The sequence below is a fragment of the Salvelinus fontinalis genome, chromosome 25 (assembly GCF_029448725.1).
Source record: "Salvelinus fontinalis isolate EN_2023a chromosome 25, ASM2944872v1, whole genome shotgun sequence".
Lineage (NCBI taxonomy): Eukaryota > Metazoa > Chordata > Actinopteri > Salmoniformes > Salmonidae > Salvelinus > Salvelinus fontinalis.
In genome coordinates, this window is record NC_074689.1 from 11,840,952 (window position 1) to 11,858,396 (window position 17,445).

At 45.2% G+C, this 17,445-nt stretch overlaps 1 protein-coding gene across 1 annotated transcript in view; it reads right to left on the bottom strand.

The window, feature by feature from the left end:
- Positions 1 to 252: 252 nt before the first annotated feature.
- LOC129822842 (WW domain-containing adapter protein with coiled-coil-like) overlaps positions 253 to 17,445 on the bottom strand; it is a 42,006-nt gene continuing 24,813 nt past the window's right edge. The window contains exons 8-13 of the mRNA XM_055881290.1: positions 11,345 to 11,467; positions 10,780 to 10,928; positions 8,911 to 9,038; positions 2,975 to 3,164; positions 2,650 to 2,777; positions 253 to 2,546 (exon numbers count right to left, since the gene is read on the bottom strand). Of these exons, the coding sequence (XP_055737265.1) occupies positions 2,477 to 2,546; positions 2,650 to 2,777; positions 2,975 to 3,164; positions 8,911 to 9,038; positions 10,780 to 10,928; positions 11,345 to 11,467 (788 nt within the window). The 3' untranslated portion in view covers positions 253 to 2,476. The remainder of the gene's footprint in view (positions 2,547 to 2,649; positions 2,778 to 2,974; positions 3,165 to 8,910; positions 9,039 to 10,779; positions 10,929 to 11,344; positions 11,468 to 17,445) is intronic.

The following is a 17,445-nucleotide window of genomic DNA, read 5'->3' on the forward strand; positions in this document are numbered from 1 at the left end:
ACCGGACTGAATACAATGGAATATTAAATCGGACACATTTAACATGTTCATTGTGTGAACATTGGAACAAACTACCCTGGTCCCAGATCAGTTTGCGCTCTTACCTAGTCCATTGCGGTCATTGCCAAGTCAAACATGTCTGACATGACAATGAGTAAACATGGTAGCACAGACTGACACTCAGGCAAGGTCAGCACAAAGCACTTTAACCAAAAATAACTGAATTCGATGTGCAAAACAGAGACAACTTGGTCCTGTAGAGGCATATTTGATTTATTTTATTCAATATAGTCAGAGGAAAACAATATACAAAGCAATGTGGTCATATTTACTGAATGTGTTGGTGCAGCTCAAATCACAGACTCACTAGAATAATAGAACAGTGGAGAAAAACACGTCACAGCTGAGGACACGTATGGTTCCCAAATGGCACCCTATCCCCTAAATAGTGCACTACTTTTGACAAGAGTCATATGGGCCCCAGTCAAAAGCAGTGCACTTACACAGGGAATAGGGTGCTATTTGGGATAGAAACACTGTTCCCGTTCTGAGAGTGAACAGGGGAACAAACACAACATATACAAAGATGCAATTCTGGGTTGGAGTGCCAAAACAACCCTATGTAGATTGATGCATGACATGCTTATTGAATATCTTTGTTACTGATCAAACCCGAAAACAAACTTGGTACATTTATTTCCATGTCAGAGGCTGTGTGACTTAAGACTTTCAACAAGGCACTAGAGTTATAATAGTAATAATACAATGTAAAACCTAACAGAAAACTCTAATAAAATAACCAGTGCTCGCTTGAGTTTAGCATGTTTATTACAATACGTACATTTCACATTTGACCTTGTGACCTGGCTGTCATTGCCCTGCTCGACCTCTGACCATGGTGTGTGGGGCAGCGATCATAATCTCCATGCCTACGTCCCTAATGGTACCCTATTCCCTATATAGTACACTACATTTTGACCAGTCCCTATGGGCAGGAAGACTAAAAGAGAAGACAAATGGATGCCAAGAGCTCCAATTGCGTCATTCAGGAAAGTTCACCGGACGCTCCATTTGGCTCCCAGTGCACCTGCTGAAGAATCTTGAAAACGATGACATTGCTGTCTTCTCCATTTCAGTCTTGCTAATGGGCCTTGGTCAAAGGTAGTGCAGAAAAAAGGGAATATGGTGCCATTTCAGACGCACCCCATACCTTGCCTCGGTAGTGCCCCCCAAACCACTTCTTTAATAGCTCTCATTCGCACTCATTCACTCACAACAGTGTGCAAAGGAAAATGTGTAGCAATAATTTATAACATTCTGATATACTAATCACTGCAACTTTTTAATAAAACTTGTTTTTTTTAATAACCTCTTCTTAAACTCCATTATTACCTTATCAAATGTACATAGGAATGAACTCTTAGTTGAACCGAGATGGTGCCACCTCACATTTAATAAAAGTACAGTTCTCCCCCCAAAAAATACAAAAATAACTTAGCTGGAAAGTTTTGGAGAAAGAAAAAACCAACAAGAGGGTTTTAGAAAGACAACTGCTGTGAGGCTCCTCAGAAGAGCTAGACCAGGGGGGTTGGGCTTCGGCATGTAATGGGTGTGGCCAGGGGCAGGGTTACGGAGGGACTAGCATCGGGAATTATCCTTGATGTAAAAAAAAAGCACAACATTGCTGTCCTTTCTTTCATTATTTTTTTCCCCATCACACCATCAGGCACTGGTTTGGCTACTGTGAGCTGTGAACAAACAGATCTCTGAACCATTGCAACCAGGCATGATTAACCTTTTTAGGAGGATGGTGGAGATGGGTACCTGGCTCGCAAACATCACCCTATTTCCTATATAGTGTACTTTCGACCACGGCCCATAGGGTTCCGGTCAAAAGTAGTGTACTATATATAGGGAATAGTGTGCACTATATAAGGAATAGGGTGCCATTTGGGACATATCCGACTGATGCGTTTAACATGAAGGCGGCTATGAACTTATTAAGCTGTTGATTCCTCGGGCATAATGTTGACTAGTTTGGATGTCAAAAGCTTTGATAAACATGGCTTTCCATGGCTTCAGTCATCTACAAAACATATTTACAACATGGATAACATCTACAAGAAATCTACATCTCCAGGGCGCAAACAAAACCAACCATGGTTGCGTCCTGTTGGCCCCGTTCAAAAGTAGCGCAGTATAAATTGAAAAGGATGCCATTTGGGATGCAAGCCATGTCTAACCCTTCTCTCCGCTCTTCTCCTCCACAACAACCATCAACCACTCAGACTCTCTCCACCTAACCCAGCCCTCTCAGAGCCCAGTCCAGTGGTCCAAAGCCAATCCAACTGCAGCTCAAAAGTTTTAAGACTGGGCACAGAACAAGAACACAATGGTTCTCCCAACCAAGAGCTCTCTTCCAACCATGTGCAATGGGTCTCTCCCCCCTTTCCTCTCCACTCTTCAAGTCAAGTCCTCAGACCATGAAGGAATTCTGATTCTTCAACTTTTCAAGTTCTTTAATTTGTTGTCTCAAAAATAATATCCTAGAGGAAAGAGTAAAAAATAAACATTTATTAGTTGACAAAATATTTGTAATAATTTAACATATTGCGATGTTACCATGGCAATTAGGGTCTGGAATCTTACCTCTGCTCGCGCAATGTCGCTTGAATTTCACTGACTCGAACTAAGGATCTCAGATTTTTGAGCTCGGTGCAATTTTCAGACATGTTGATGCTTCCCATGGTGTGGGCCTCCTCACGTAGCCTGGACGCCTGGGGTAGCCGAAGCATGAATGTAGGTTCACATCACAATAACGACATGAATCAGGTATTCAAATACTGCTAAAATCTATATATAGCTCTTTACTGATCTACTTTGAAAAACAGGTATTTTATCAAATTGGACAACCTGTTAAAATAAAAACAAACTAATACATACATACATACAATTACTGGGATGCGTAACCTACCTGTTTCTCTGCGTGGTCGGCTGGCCAGCCCTGGACATGCTTGATGAGATTCTCGTTGAAGTGTGACGCTAGGGTTGGGGTGAAGGAGCAGGAGGCTGGCCGGGTGGAGGAGCTGGAGGGTGTGGTGGGGGCACTGCTGCTGCTACTGGGGGGGGCGTGGTTGGGACCTGGGGAGGGACTCCTCTGACTGCTGTGGAATGACAGGAGAGGGTTCAGTCCATTTCTGCATATTATGGGTTAATTATTCTGTTGTAATAACACTATCGCCAACTTTGTTGTTGTAACAGAGGAGACTGTAGGAGAGGGTCAAACTGATAAAATCGGACAAAACGGAACGCCACAGAATAAGATCAACAAGTACAAAGGTAGTGGGGCGGCGTTGGGACAGTAACCGAAAGGTTGCTGGATCGAATCCCCGAGCTGACAAGGTAAAAATCTATCGTTCTGCCCCTGAGCAAGGCAGTTAACCCACTGTTCCCAGGGCGTCAAAGACGTAGATGTTGATTAAGGCAGTCCCCCGCACCGCTCTGATTCAGAGGGGTTGGGTTAAATGTGGAAGACACATTTCAGTTAAAAGCATTCAACTGACTAGGTATCCCCCTTTCCCTTATTTTACCGGTTTAATACACAAGTTGGCACCAACAAAGGGAAAAAAAGCCCATTGGGCATCTATTACCAGAAGGTTAAAACAATTAGCACAAGTAACAACAAATTTGCAGATGCTGCTAGTTAAATATGCTAACGTGCGCAGATAGAAAAAAACGAAATTGCAAAAACAAGCAATCCAGCTCAAAGTTAACATACGATACACTATATATACCACAAAACACCCATTAAAATTAGTGGATTCGTCTATTTCAGCCACACCTATTGCAGACAGGTGTATAAAATCGAGCACACAGCCATGCAATCTCCATAGACAAACATTGACAGCAGAACAGCCTTACTGAAGAGCTCAGTGAGTATCAACGTGGCGCCGTATTAGGATGCCACCTTTCCCTCAAGTTAGTTTGCCAAATTTCTGCGCTGCTAGAGTTGCCCGGTCAACTGTAAGTGCCGTTATTGTGAAGTGGAAATGACTAGGAGCAACAACGGCTCAGCCGCGAAGTGGTAGGACACCAAAGCTCACAGAATGGGACCGCAGAGTGCTGAACCACTTAGCGCGTAAAAATAGTCTGTCCTCGGTTGCAACACTCAGTACCGAGTTCCAAACTGCCTCTGGAAGCAACGTCAGCACAATAACTGCTTGTCGGGAGCTTCATGAAACGAGTTTCCATGGCCGAGCAGCCGCACACAAGTCTAAGATCCCCATGCACAATTCCAAGCATTGGCTGGAGAGGTCTAAAGCTCGCCGCCATTGGACTCTGGAGCAGTGGAAACGCATTTTCTGGATTGATGAATCACACTTCACCTGGCAGTGCGACGGATTAATCTGGGTTTGGCAGATGCCAGGAGAAGACTCCCAGCCCGAATGCATAGTGACAACTGTAAAGTTTGCTGGAGGAGGAATAATGGTCTGAGGCTGTTTTATAATGTTTCGGGCTCCTTAGTTCCAGTGAATGGATATCTTAATGCTACAGCATACAATGACATGCCCCCGTGCACAAAGCCAGGTCCATACAGAAATGGTTTGTCAAGATCGCTGTGAAAGAACTTGACTGGCCTGCACAGAGCCCTGACCTCAACCCCATCGAACACCTTTGGGGTGAACTGGAACGCAGACAGAGCCAGGCCTAATGGCCCGACCTCATTAATGCTCGTGGCTGAAGGGAAGCAAGTCCCCACAGCAATTTTCCAACATCTAGCATAACCTTCCTAACAAAGACAGCCAACTTCGCCAAAAGCACATTTGCGAAAAAAGCACAATCGTTGCACGACTGTACCTAACCATAAAACATCAATGCCTTTCTTAAAATCAATGCACAGAAGTATATTTTTTTAAACCTGCATATTTAGTTAAGAAATTCATGTTAGCAGGCAATATTAAACTAGGGAAATTGTGTCACTTCTCTTGCGTTCATTGTACGCAGAGTCAGGGTATATGCAACAGTTTGGGCCACCTGGCTCATTGCAAACTAATTTGCCAGAATTTTACGTAATTATGACATAACATTGAAGGTTGTGCAATTTGCAACGGTTGCGTATTTCACTGAAAGAATAAACGTCTTGTTTTCGAGATGATAGTTTCCGGATTCGACCATATTAATGACCTAAGGCTCGTATTTCTGTGTGTTATGTTATAATTAAGTCTATGATTTGATAGAGCAGTCTGACCGGTGGTAGGCAGCAGCAAGCTCGTAAGTATTCATTCAAACAGCACTTTCCTGCGTTTTGCCAGAAGCTCTTTGCTGTGCTTCAAGCCTATCAACTCCCGAGATTAGGCTGGTGTAACCGATGTGAAATGGCTAGCTAGTTAGCGGGGTGCGCGCTAATAGCGTTTCAAATGTCACTCGCTGAGACTTGGAGTAGTTATTCCCTTTGCTCTGCATGGGTAACGCTGCTTCGAGGGTGGCTGTTGTCGTTGTGTTCCTGGTTCGAGCCCAGGTAGGAGCGAGGAGAGGGATGGAAGCTATACTGTTACACTGGCAATACTAAAGTGCCTATAAGAACATCCAATAGTCAAAGGCATATGAAATACAAATCGTAGAGAGAAATAGTCCTATAATTCCTATAATAACTACAACCTAAAACTTCTTACCTGGGAATATTGAAAACTGATGTTAAAAGGAACCACCAGCTTTCATATGTTCTCATGTTCTGAGCAATGAACTTAAACCTTAGCTTTCTTACTTTCTTCTCCAACACTTTGTTTTTGCATTATTTAAACCAAATTGAACATGTTTCATTATTCATTTGAGGCTAAATTGATTTTATTTATGTATTATATTAAGTGAAAATAACTGTTTATTCAGTATTGTTGTAATGGTCATTATTACAAATAAATTATACATTTATATATATATACACATATATATATTTATACACTTATATATATATACACATATATATATTTATACACATATATACATATATATACACATATATACACATATATACACATATATACACATATATACATATATATACACATATATACATATATATACACATATATACATACATATACACATATATACATATACATATATACATATACATACATATATATATATATATATACATATATACATACATATACACATATATACATATACATATATATATACATATATATATATACATATATATATATACATATATATATATATACATATACACATACACATACATATACATATACATATACATATATATATAAAAAAATAATAATTTAAAAAAAAAATTAAAAAAAGATTCGGCATCGTTTTTTTTTGTCCTCCAATAAATCGGTATCGGCGTTGAAAAATCATAATCGGGCGACCTCTACATAGGATTGTTCTGGAGGGGCTCAGTCAGGCTGAGCATTTTCCCCTGGCTATTGATGAGAGTACTGACAACACCGATGTAGTACAGTTGTGTATTTGGCTGTTAGTTTCATGGAAATGACTTTAAAGAGCAACTGGCACTGATTCCCCTTGACGGACACACCACCAGGGACATCCTGTTCACAAAGCTGGAACCATTATTTACGCAGCATGGCCTGTCATTAGAAAACTTTGTGGTCTCTGACGGGGCTCCTGCTATGGTGGGCAGACACATGGGCCTGTTCAGCAGGTTGAAGGAAATCGCCCCACAAATGAATGGCTTGCATTGTCTCACTCATCAGAGTGTGCTGTGTGTCAGACTAAACGCTGAGCTAAAAGATGTGATGGATAAAGTCATGCGCATAATCAACTTTGTCAGGGGGACATCAAGCACACACCACCGTGTTTTCCGCGAGCTTGTGATAGAATCAGAGAAAGCCACCCACGATGATCTCCTGCTTCACAACAACGTGCGCTGTCAGAGTAAAGGAAATGATCAAGAGCGATTCTGTGAGCTGCATGACCAGGTTGTGGATTTCGTCAGAAAAAGCGAAATGAGGACAGCAGCTGACCATCTTCGTATTCTGGAAATTGAAGAATTCCTCTATAATATAGCTGGTTTGGCTGACATTCTGTCACTTAAACGGGTTAAATCTGCATTTACAAGGAAGAGGGAAAACAGTCGAGGACATGGTGGAAAAACTTGAGGCCTTTACCAGGAAGCTTGAGTTTTCAATTTGGACTTGTCCTCTGGAAGTCTACCGCGCCTCAGCACACTGAAGAAACGACAGGCAGAGGTACCAGGGGGCAAGAAAACGACACCCTCGCTGGATGAGGCCGCAATTCAAACTGAGCTGAATGAATTCCAAACATCGAGCCAAATCAGGGATGCGCTCAGGAGTGCCGAGTCCTGGCATGCTCAGAGGAACATAAAATACAAATGTCTTTATTGTGCTATGTGCTAACAATGTTTGGTTCGACTTACATCTGCGAGTCCTTCTTTTCCTCTATCAAATGTATCTATAAAGCCCTTGTTACATCAGCTGATGTCACAAAGTGCTGTACAGAAACCCCGCTTAAAATCCCCAAAAAGCAAGCAATGCAGGTGTATAACCTCTATGAACACAATCAAGAATGCCTGCACATCAAAATCACATCCCTCTCACCAGACACCCACAAGATCATGTCCGGGGGGGGAATGCAACTTTTCCCATTAAGTAACTAACGCAGTATTTAATAAATAATCATATAGGCTACTAACATTATTAATTATGTGCTTATCCATGGCTATTTCAGGTCTCATGCTGACACTATTTTCTGTTTGTCGTTACAGGAGCAGGTTATCCCGAGACTCCCGATACAGACGGACATTGCCCACCACCTTTCTTTCTTAAATGATTGTTTTATGTAGGATGCTACCTTGTTTGCCAGTTGCAAATTGTAAGTAGGCCTAATAAATAAAATAAAATCCCACTTCTATTAGGCCATTTTTCTTTTCTTGTGAAAGATGCTGTTAAGCCACATAACTGGCTGAGGTAGGTCAAGTTATTTTATATGGGCCTTGGCACGGAGGAAAAAACACTCCAATTAAGGCCTCTTGTTGTAAAGTCAAATTAAAATGAAGATTATTGTGGAAGTGAATTACTCGACTGTGGTAGTTTTTCCTCCATCTGTTGCTTGGCGCCACTTGCGTAACAAGTTAGCTATATTTTCTGCAGCAGGCGCTGGTCACCTCCTATTGATTGCGCTGCGATTGCAGCTTTACATTTCAGCACCTAAAAAAATGGTCCGCTGCCTGCTTTATTAGTGGACTGTCTCCTGCATTCTCTCTCCTCATGAATGAAGTTCAAATTTAACTTTTGCATTAATTAGGTAGGGTCACTTCCTTCTTGGGATATTGCATTTGGGACTTTTTGCATCTCAGGTCCAATATAAATATATATAAATCTTTGATAAATCATTGCGAAGACCCTATTGCAGGGTTCCCCAACTGGCAGGTCAGCAATATTTGCCCTCAAAATTGCTGGCCCGCCAGTTTGGGAACCCTGCAATAGGGTCTTCGCAATAATATATAAAATACTTGTTGTCCACCCACCAGTAGGTGGCACCTCAACACTACATATTGAAATATTGTGTAAACAGTGTTTTACAAGGCATGATCATGGCATTGTACGTCACCCCTTGAGGTTCTCTGCTTTCTCTTCACATCAGTCTGAAATGAACACAAGAGCTTCTTGAAGATTCTTTGTAGCAATGATAAATTGTTGTTTTAACTCCGTTAGTTGACAACACCAATTGTAAATCGCTCTAGATTAGAGCATCTGCTAAATTATGATTACATTTTTTATAGATTCTTCACTGAAAACATCTTAAAAACACAAACACATTCAACACAATGTCACAGAGCTCCAGCCAATGATGAATCAAATAAAAAATAGTCTGCTAATGACTAAAATGTAAATGTGGGCTAACCCTTGGCGCTGGAGGGTCCTTGGGGAGGCGGCGATGTCGTGTCCGTGCAGTTTGTCGCTGGGGAGGGGCTGCTGTGGGGAGGGCTGGGGGGCTGATCCCTGCTGCTTCACAACTGGCGTGTTGTTCACCTGGACCACACCGAGAAAGAGGGTAGGAGAGTTAGAGAGGAAACACCAGAACCATGGAGGTTCAGCTGGACCACACAGAGACATAGACCAACACAGACAGAAACATCGACAGACAGAGTCAGACACCAACCCTGAGACCCACCGACCGACACAGACCGACACACCGACCGACACACAGACCCACACACCGACCGACACCGCCAGCGAGCGACAGCGCCAGCCAGCGAGCGACACCGCCGGCCGGCCAGCCAGCGAGCGACACCGCCGGCCGGCCGGCCAGCCAGCGAGCGACACCGCCGGCCGGCCGGCGAGCCAGCGAGCGACACCGCCGGCCAGCGAGCGACAACCGCCGGCCGGCCGGCCAGCCAGCGAGCGACACCGCCGGCCAGCCAGCGAGCGACACCGCCGGCCGGCCGGCCAGCCAGCGAGCGACACCGCCGGCCAGCCAGCGAGCGACACCGCCGGCCAGCCAGCGAGCGACACCGCCGGCCAGCCAGCGAGCGACACCGCCAGCCAGCCAGCGAGCGACACCGCCAGCCAGCCAGCGAGCGACACCGCCAGCCAGCCAGCGAGCGACACCGCCAGCCAGCCAGCGAGCGACACCGCCAGCCAGCCAGCGAGCGACACCGCCAGCCAGCCAGCGAGCGACACCGCCAGCCAGCCAGCGAGCGACACCGCCAGCCAGCCAGCGAGCGACACCGCCAGCCAGCCAGCGAGCGACACCGCCAGCCAGCCAGCGAGCGACACCGCCAGCCAGCCAGCGAGCGACACCGCCAGCCAGCCAGCGAGCGACACCGCCAGCCAGCCAGCGAGCGACACCGCCAGCCAGCCAGCGAGCGACACCGCCAGCCAGCCAGCGAGCGACACCGCCAGCCAGCCAGCGAGCGACACCGCCAGCCAGCCAGCGAGCGACACCGCCAGCCAGCCAGCGAGCGACACCGCCAGCCAGCCAGCGAGCGACACCGCCAGCCAGCCAGCGAGCGACACCGCCAGCCAGCCAGCGAGCGACACCGCCAGCCAGCCAGCGAGCGACACCGCCAGCCAGCCAGCGAGCGACACCGCCAGCCAGCCAGCGAGCGACACCGCCAGCCAGCCAGCGAGCGACACCGCCAGCCAGCCAGCGAGCGACACCGCCAGCCAGCCAGCGAGCGACACCGCCAGCCAGCCAGCGAGCGACACCGCCAGCCAGCCAGCGAGCGACACCGCCAGCCAGCCAGCGAGCGACACCGCCAGCCAGCCAGCGAGCGACACCGCCAGCCAGCCAGCGAGCGACACCGCCAGCCAGCCAGCGAGCGACACCGCCAGCCAGCCAGCGAGCGACACCGCCAGCCAGCAACAGCCAGACAGCCGAGGCCAGATAAGAATAGCTCTAGTGAGATAAACATTCATTATTAAAGACTAAGATGCAGACACATTCCGCCAGACAGACACACGGAAAACAAGAGCTGCTTGCTCAAGTGCTGTCACAACACACGTTCCTCGACAATGACACGCTTATTACACTGACAAAAACACAAATCTGAAAGAGAAACACACCCCTACAACAGTAATAAATGCTGAACAACCTGGGTAGGTCTTAGAACAGCTGGTCGTGATACTGTGAAACACCAAGAGTAAATACTCCCCGTCCCAGACCAGCTGGGTTATGAAGTCAACAAATTCACTACCATCCCCTCCACTCAGGGGGACAGTGGGGTAAAGAGGCCCTACCTTAGGCTGGGGGGGGTAGAGTAGACAGTACCTTGGTTTGTGAGGCGACAGGCGGCGTGCTGAGCAGGGCTTTGTGGTGACCAGCGTTGGTCTGAGGCGTGCTGATCCTGGGAGACACGTAGGAGCGGGGAGAGGAGGCGTCTGATGTCAAGGACATGGGGGACTGGTTCGACTGCTGGGCTGTTGGTGTTAACAGAGAGGTTGGAGAATGATTTAGTAAAAACCATTTCTATGACAAAGCTGCATTTTGTAGGCAGGTGGCAAAAGCAACTCAAAGTAATGTTAGGGACTAACTACGACAGAATTGTAGATGAAAACAGTGTCTTCTTTGCAGAGTGTAACAGTGCAAAAAGAAGACTGACGCAAAATCATACAAAAATCAACCACTGACATGAGATGCTAAAAACACGCATCGATGCTGTTTGAGGGAGAGGTCATGGATATGGTTACACATTTGACCACCTTTCCAATTCTGGTTTAGACAGATTTTTAATACTAAAATCAACAGTGGCAAGTTGGAGGAAGGTTGCCAAGTTTGGATGTAAAAAACAACCGCAGCAGCAAAACAGAACAGTTTGTGGCTGAAGAAGTCCTACCTTGGTTGGAGAGCTGGGCTGCTTGGGAGAGAAGAGTGGTGATGTTGAAGGCCGACGGGCCGGCCGTGAGGATCTTATGAAGCAACGACTGTAACGACGCTTGAGTGACAGCAGCTTTGAGGACTAGGGAGAGAGAAAATAGTCTTTATCTTTCCTCACTATCTAAAAGCATAACAGATGATCCCTAATTAGGGGTGTACGGGTACATGTATTCGTACCGAACAATTCGGTGCAGGGAACTTGGTTCGGTCCGCACTGTGAACCAGAATGAATACATAAAAAAATGAAATAAACACACGAGGCCTATAGGCTATGCCTTAGCTGCTTTGTATGCCTCAAGTAAATCTGAGCTGAAAAAACATTTCAGGCTATTCCGTTAAATCTAGAGCCGATGCGCACGTTATGATCAAAATTATAATCTTAACTGCCGCATTTCAAACCGTCCTTTTGTGAGTCGCAACCGGGAAAAAGTTCTGTTCGATGGCGAGTTCAATAAACCAGGAGGATTCCCCATCAGTTTAAAATCTCCAGTTTGGGAAAATGTTAGCTTCCCAGTAGCTTCCAACAGCGATGGACATAGAGTTGTGGATAAAACGTTAACAGTATGTCGCCACACTCAACGAGAATGAATAGCCTATGCAGCTGCCAACACCTCAAATATGTTGACACATTTACACAGTCCCCCCGCCATATACCAGAGCAAGACAGAAACACAAAGAAGAAATGAAATGTTCTCCCCATTCAAGCAGCCCTTGGCAGTGGAATCAGACCGGACCAAAGAAATAACAGGAGCGATAAGTAGGCTGTGTTTATATATATATATATATATTTTTTACAGTCTTTGGTTTATAGCCGTGGATATGCGCATACTCTGTGGTTGAGAAGAGGGGGTTTCAGCACCTCGTGAACGTGCCCGAGCTACATTACTAACTTCAATCTTACACCCAATTCAGCAAACAGGTAGTACACGCTCTATATAAGTAAACCACAGCCGAAGTTCTCAATTCATTTTCCATAGCACCTTGTGTTGCGCTTAAGTGACAGCCGATCACATTACCCGGAGTGGGAGATGTACCGTGCTAGACGCGCATCTGGCACTGAAATAGGCAGCGTCATGGTGCGTTCGTAACTAAGTGGGAAGTGGATGTTTACCAAATACGACTGGGAAAAATCCACTTGAACGGCCATGAAACTGATAAATTACTAGTGGTAAACTATCATCCTGAGCACCTACCTCTCCCACATGGTGACCTACTAAGGAAATTGCCTCTATAAAACAGCTTTTTCGGCAGTTAAATGCAACAAAACATGTATAAAAAAGCAATCTATTAATGTGGCTTTTGAACTATAAATGTGTTTACAAGCATGATAGCTGTACTTGTAGCATGGTTGACACAGCTCCTTGACAATTATCCAAATCTGCCTTTCTGAATAAGTTTAAGTCACATGAATGAATCCAACTGGTAAATTCCCACCTCCCACATGGTTGCAAACGCAGCACCAGAGTGAAAACTGCAGAGGCCAAACATAACAATCCGGTCACAACAGACAATGCAAGGAACATTGTAAATGCTGAACATCGTGAACGGCGAATAACTTTCCTGCTGTACTGAAAACGAACTCTGACAAAAACGCAATATGGACCGAAAACCGTGGTTTTGGTGAGCCGTCACACCCCCTAATCCCTAATATAATCCCTGTTTTAGATCAATACTGACCAGACCCACTTTAAAGCCACACTCCGTAAAATGTGAAGCGGACACCACCAAAAAGTGACCTGGCCCACCAACAAAATGTAAACAACGGCGCAAATGCATTTGGTGACAGCGGCTCCTCTCTAGCTCAGGGCTTTTCAATTCCGGTCCTGGAGGGCAGAAACACTTCTGTTTTTTGTTTCCACCTGGTAATTAACCGCACTCACCTGGTGTCCCAGGTATGAATTGGTCCCTTATTAGGAGAGGATGATGAAAACAAGAAGCGTCTCGGCCCTCCAGGACCTGCAATGAACAGCCGTTCTCTAGCTGCTCCATGTGTCTCTTTTGAAGTAGGTGCAAACTGCATCAGAACGGTGAAACAGTAACAGAGTAGAGGTTGACACGGGAGTGAAAATGAATTCCTGTCCCGCCTTGTCACCCCCCCCCCCCTGTCCTGATCTCACGACAGTTCTATAACCCCGGAACTTTCCTGTCCCTTCCCGATAAAAATCAGTCCCACTCATTTTTGCAAGCAGAAATATGTAGGCTATTGTGTTTGTTTAGGAAGTATGTGAAATAATTTCAGTAATGCAACATGTGACTGATGTGGTTGTCTTACCTAATTTAGTTGAATGCACTGACTGTTGGCCTTAAGTCGCTCTGGATAACAGCGTATTCTAAAATGACCTAAATGTAGACAGATTAAGGCTGGAGGACGAGAGCCGAGACCACAGCACCCAGAAATCTGTAGCCTACAGCTGAGAACATATGAACATATACAACATATATATTTTTTAAACTGATCGGCAGTAGGCTACTGGGTAAGTCAATCTATATTTATTTCACTCTTCACCTCAGATGGCACGGGTTTAGTTAAACACACAAACAATTGGGCTTGATGGTAAAGCTGTATGGAGTAGAGCAGCTATGCTGCTTCAGGCCACTTGTCCCACTCTCCGGTTGGTAGGCTATTTGACTAAAGTTCAGTATTTTTTTTTAACAAGCCCTGTACTCAGTTCCTTCCTTGTCAAAGACAACTCCATAAAAAAATGTAGCTAAAACATTGCTCTTTCCTTGTCCTTAATGTTAGTGATGGGTCCTTGGCTGAAACGCATTGTAATTCCGCTATTGACGGCTTCATCATTTAGCTGATTGACGTAGGTTGGCATCTAAGGTAGCCTTTCACTCTCATTCATGCCAGAATCCTGGACCCTAAAGAGTCCTGTTCCCATGTCAACCTCTATCACAGAGCAGTGTTCAGTCTGGAGTCCAAGTCAACTGATAGATGGTTACTAATAGGAAGCCTACATCATGTTGGATTTAACTGATTCCTGGAAGACCCATTAGCAGTCATTTCTCTGTAGGTTTAGGTGTGCAGATTGAGCTGAGTAAGGGAAAGCAGGGAATCTCGAAGAGAGCAGAGCACCAGCAGGAAAATAGACCGTCTGACCCACTTCTGGAGACTGGAGTCTCTCTGTGCGTCCCAATCGGCACCCTACATCTTTCGTAGGGCACTACTTTTGATCAGGGCCCAAGTTTCAGACAATTCCACATTTTGAAATCACCACCTTTCGACGACACCCAGCAGGTGATTCAATGGACACAGACGACATTTGTGTTGGTCCGTCTTGTCCTTTTGGCCTACTTAAGTACAGGCAGGAAGAAAAGCTTCCATTCTTGGTCGTGGCCAGTAGTAGGAACAAAGATGTTTAGAGGGGAAAAAAAGAAGAGGTGGCTACATGAAGGTACTACAGCAGCATTACATTTGTTGGTTGAGTAGCGTTACCACATATTCCAATACAGTCTGATGTATATTTATTCAGATCTTGTTCGATTCAGAATTTGAGACAGATTTGCAACAGACCTAGACGGCGGTAGGTAGATCTGTCAATTGAGATGACAACGCCACCTAGTAACCAGGCTACTTCCCAATAGCAAAACCCCAAAATGCAGAAACTGGATATACAAGCATTTACATAACCCTTCAGTCTACGCTACTAATATTGTATCCCAGGTCATGCTAATACATTTGAGTGAATATTCATTCAGTTCTCACGTTAGATTTTAAAATGCTTAGTATGGGAACTTCCAGGCTAGGCTGAGGTAAAAAATCTAAAAGAAATCTGTCAAATGACATAACAGTGCCTGGTAACCTGGCTAACTCCCAATGTTAAAACCCAGGAATGTGGAAAGATGAGCCAGTATAGTATAGTCTGCTCCGCTAAGATACTGCATTCTGCTTTCGACTCAGGGATCATAGTCAGACAGAATGACACGCTCGCCCCAGACAGACATGTTATTTTCTGCATGGCCACTCATCGATGCATACTGAAGCAGGATTGGGCTACGGCTGTGTGACATTGGCCCCGATGAGCACATTTGGAGCACTTAAGTAGGCCTTCCCCTCACATGCCAGGCAGAGCCAGGGCCAGCCTCCAACCGAGAGACCTGGTAGTACCAATACTAGTGATAGGACATTTTTGCCCCAATTTTAATTTTAATTTTTTAAAAGCTAGTTACATAGAGATATAATTTGACGATATATTGTATAATTCTTGTGCTAGTTGGCTGTACCTGCACCAAAACAATTTTTCCTTCATTGCTTGTTCTTCATCTTTTTAAATAGGGAGCCAAATTGTTTTCAGCACTTGCATTTCCATGACTGATCAAAACGTTTCTCATGGCTCTCCTCTTGTCTCTGCAGCCGATATGGTGAGAAATATGTTCGGAATATCGAACAGCAATAAAATCACAGCATTGAATAACAAAATATATCTTATCGGCACCAAAGTATCGTGAGGTCCCTGGCCATTTCCAGCCCTAAGCAATACCAGAACAACAAAAGAGATGAAGAAGACAGAACAGGCAGAAGGAGAAAGAGAGCGGAGAGAAAGAGGACAAAGAGAGAAAAGAGGTGGAAGGACAAGGGTAGGAGAGAAGCAGTGTTTTTGTAGCACACATGCGATGGAGTTTGCAAAACAAATACCTACTGAACTGATGCAAATGATCATGATATCATTCTGCCAGGTAAGCCATGGGTCGCGTTGGAGTTTAGAAATCTGCATTTTCAAAACGCAGACCATCAAAAAAATCTTGCGGTATAAACCATTTCACCAGCGTTTCATATTCAAAATCAACGGGGCTTTTTTTTTGCTTCAATAGAGTGATCAGGGGCATGCAACTAGCTTTCCTTCAGAAAAAATACACTAAGCAGAAAGTGGCTTCATTTTCATCAGATGACAGAAGTGCAACGCTATTTGGCTAGCAGCCAAAGTATATTAGCTTACAAATGTAAAAGCAAGGTCTTTCTTTCATAAACAATGCATCACCATCATACTCTATACAAAAAAGTAAGTGGACACCCTCTCAAATGAGTGGATTCGCCTATTTCAGCCGCACCCATTGCTGACAGGTGTATAAAATTGAGCACACAGCCATGCAATTTCCATAGACAAACATTTGCAGTAGAATGGCCTTTCTGAAGAGCTCAGTGGCTTTCAACATGCCACAGTCATAAGATGCCACCCTTCTAACAAGTCAGTTCATCAACTGTATGCCCTGCTAGAGCTGCCTGGTCAACTTTAAGTGCTGTTACTGTGAAGTGGAAACCTCTTGGAGCAACAACGTCTCAGCAGCGTAGTGGTAGGCCACACAACCTCTCAGAAGGGGAGCGCTGATGCTCGTAATAATCAGCTGTCCTCGGTTGCAACACTCACTAGTGACTTCCAAACGGCCTCTGGAAGCAACGTCAGCACAAGAAATGTTTGACAGGAGCTTCATGAAATGAGTTTCCAAGGCCGACCAGCCTAAGATCATAATGTGGAATGCCAAGTGTTGGCTGGAGTGGTGTAAAGCTCGCAGCCATTGGACTCTGGAGCAGTGGAAACACGTACTCTGGAGTGATGAATCACGCTTCACCATCTGGCAGTCCGACGGACAAATCTGGGAATAATGGTCTGGGGCTGTTTTTCATGGTTTGGGCCCCTTAGTTCCAGTGAAGGGAAATCTTACCGCTACAGCATACAATGACATTGTAGACGATTCTGTGCTTCCAACTTTGTGGCACGTTTGGGGAAGGCCCTTTCCTGTTTCAGCATGACAATGCTCCCGTGCACAAAGTGAGGTCCATACAGAAATGGTTTGTCGAGATCGGTGTGGAAGAACTTGACTGGCCTGCATAGAGCCCTGACCACAACCCCATCAAACACCTATGGGATGAATTGGAAAGCCATCTGCGAGTCAGTCCTAATCGCCAAACATCAGTGTCCGACCTCACTAATGCTTGATGCTGAATGAAAGCAGCAATGTTCCAACATCTAGCGGAAAGCCTTTCCAGAAGAATGGAGGCTGTTATAGCAGTAAAGGGGGAACCAACTCCATGTTAATGCCCATGATTTTGGAATGAGA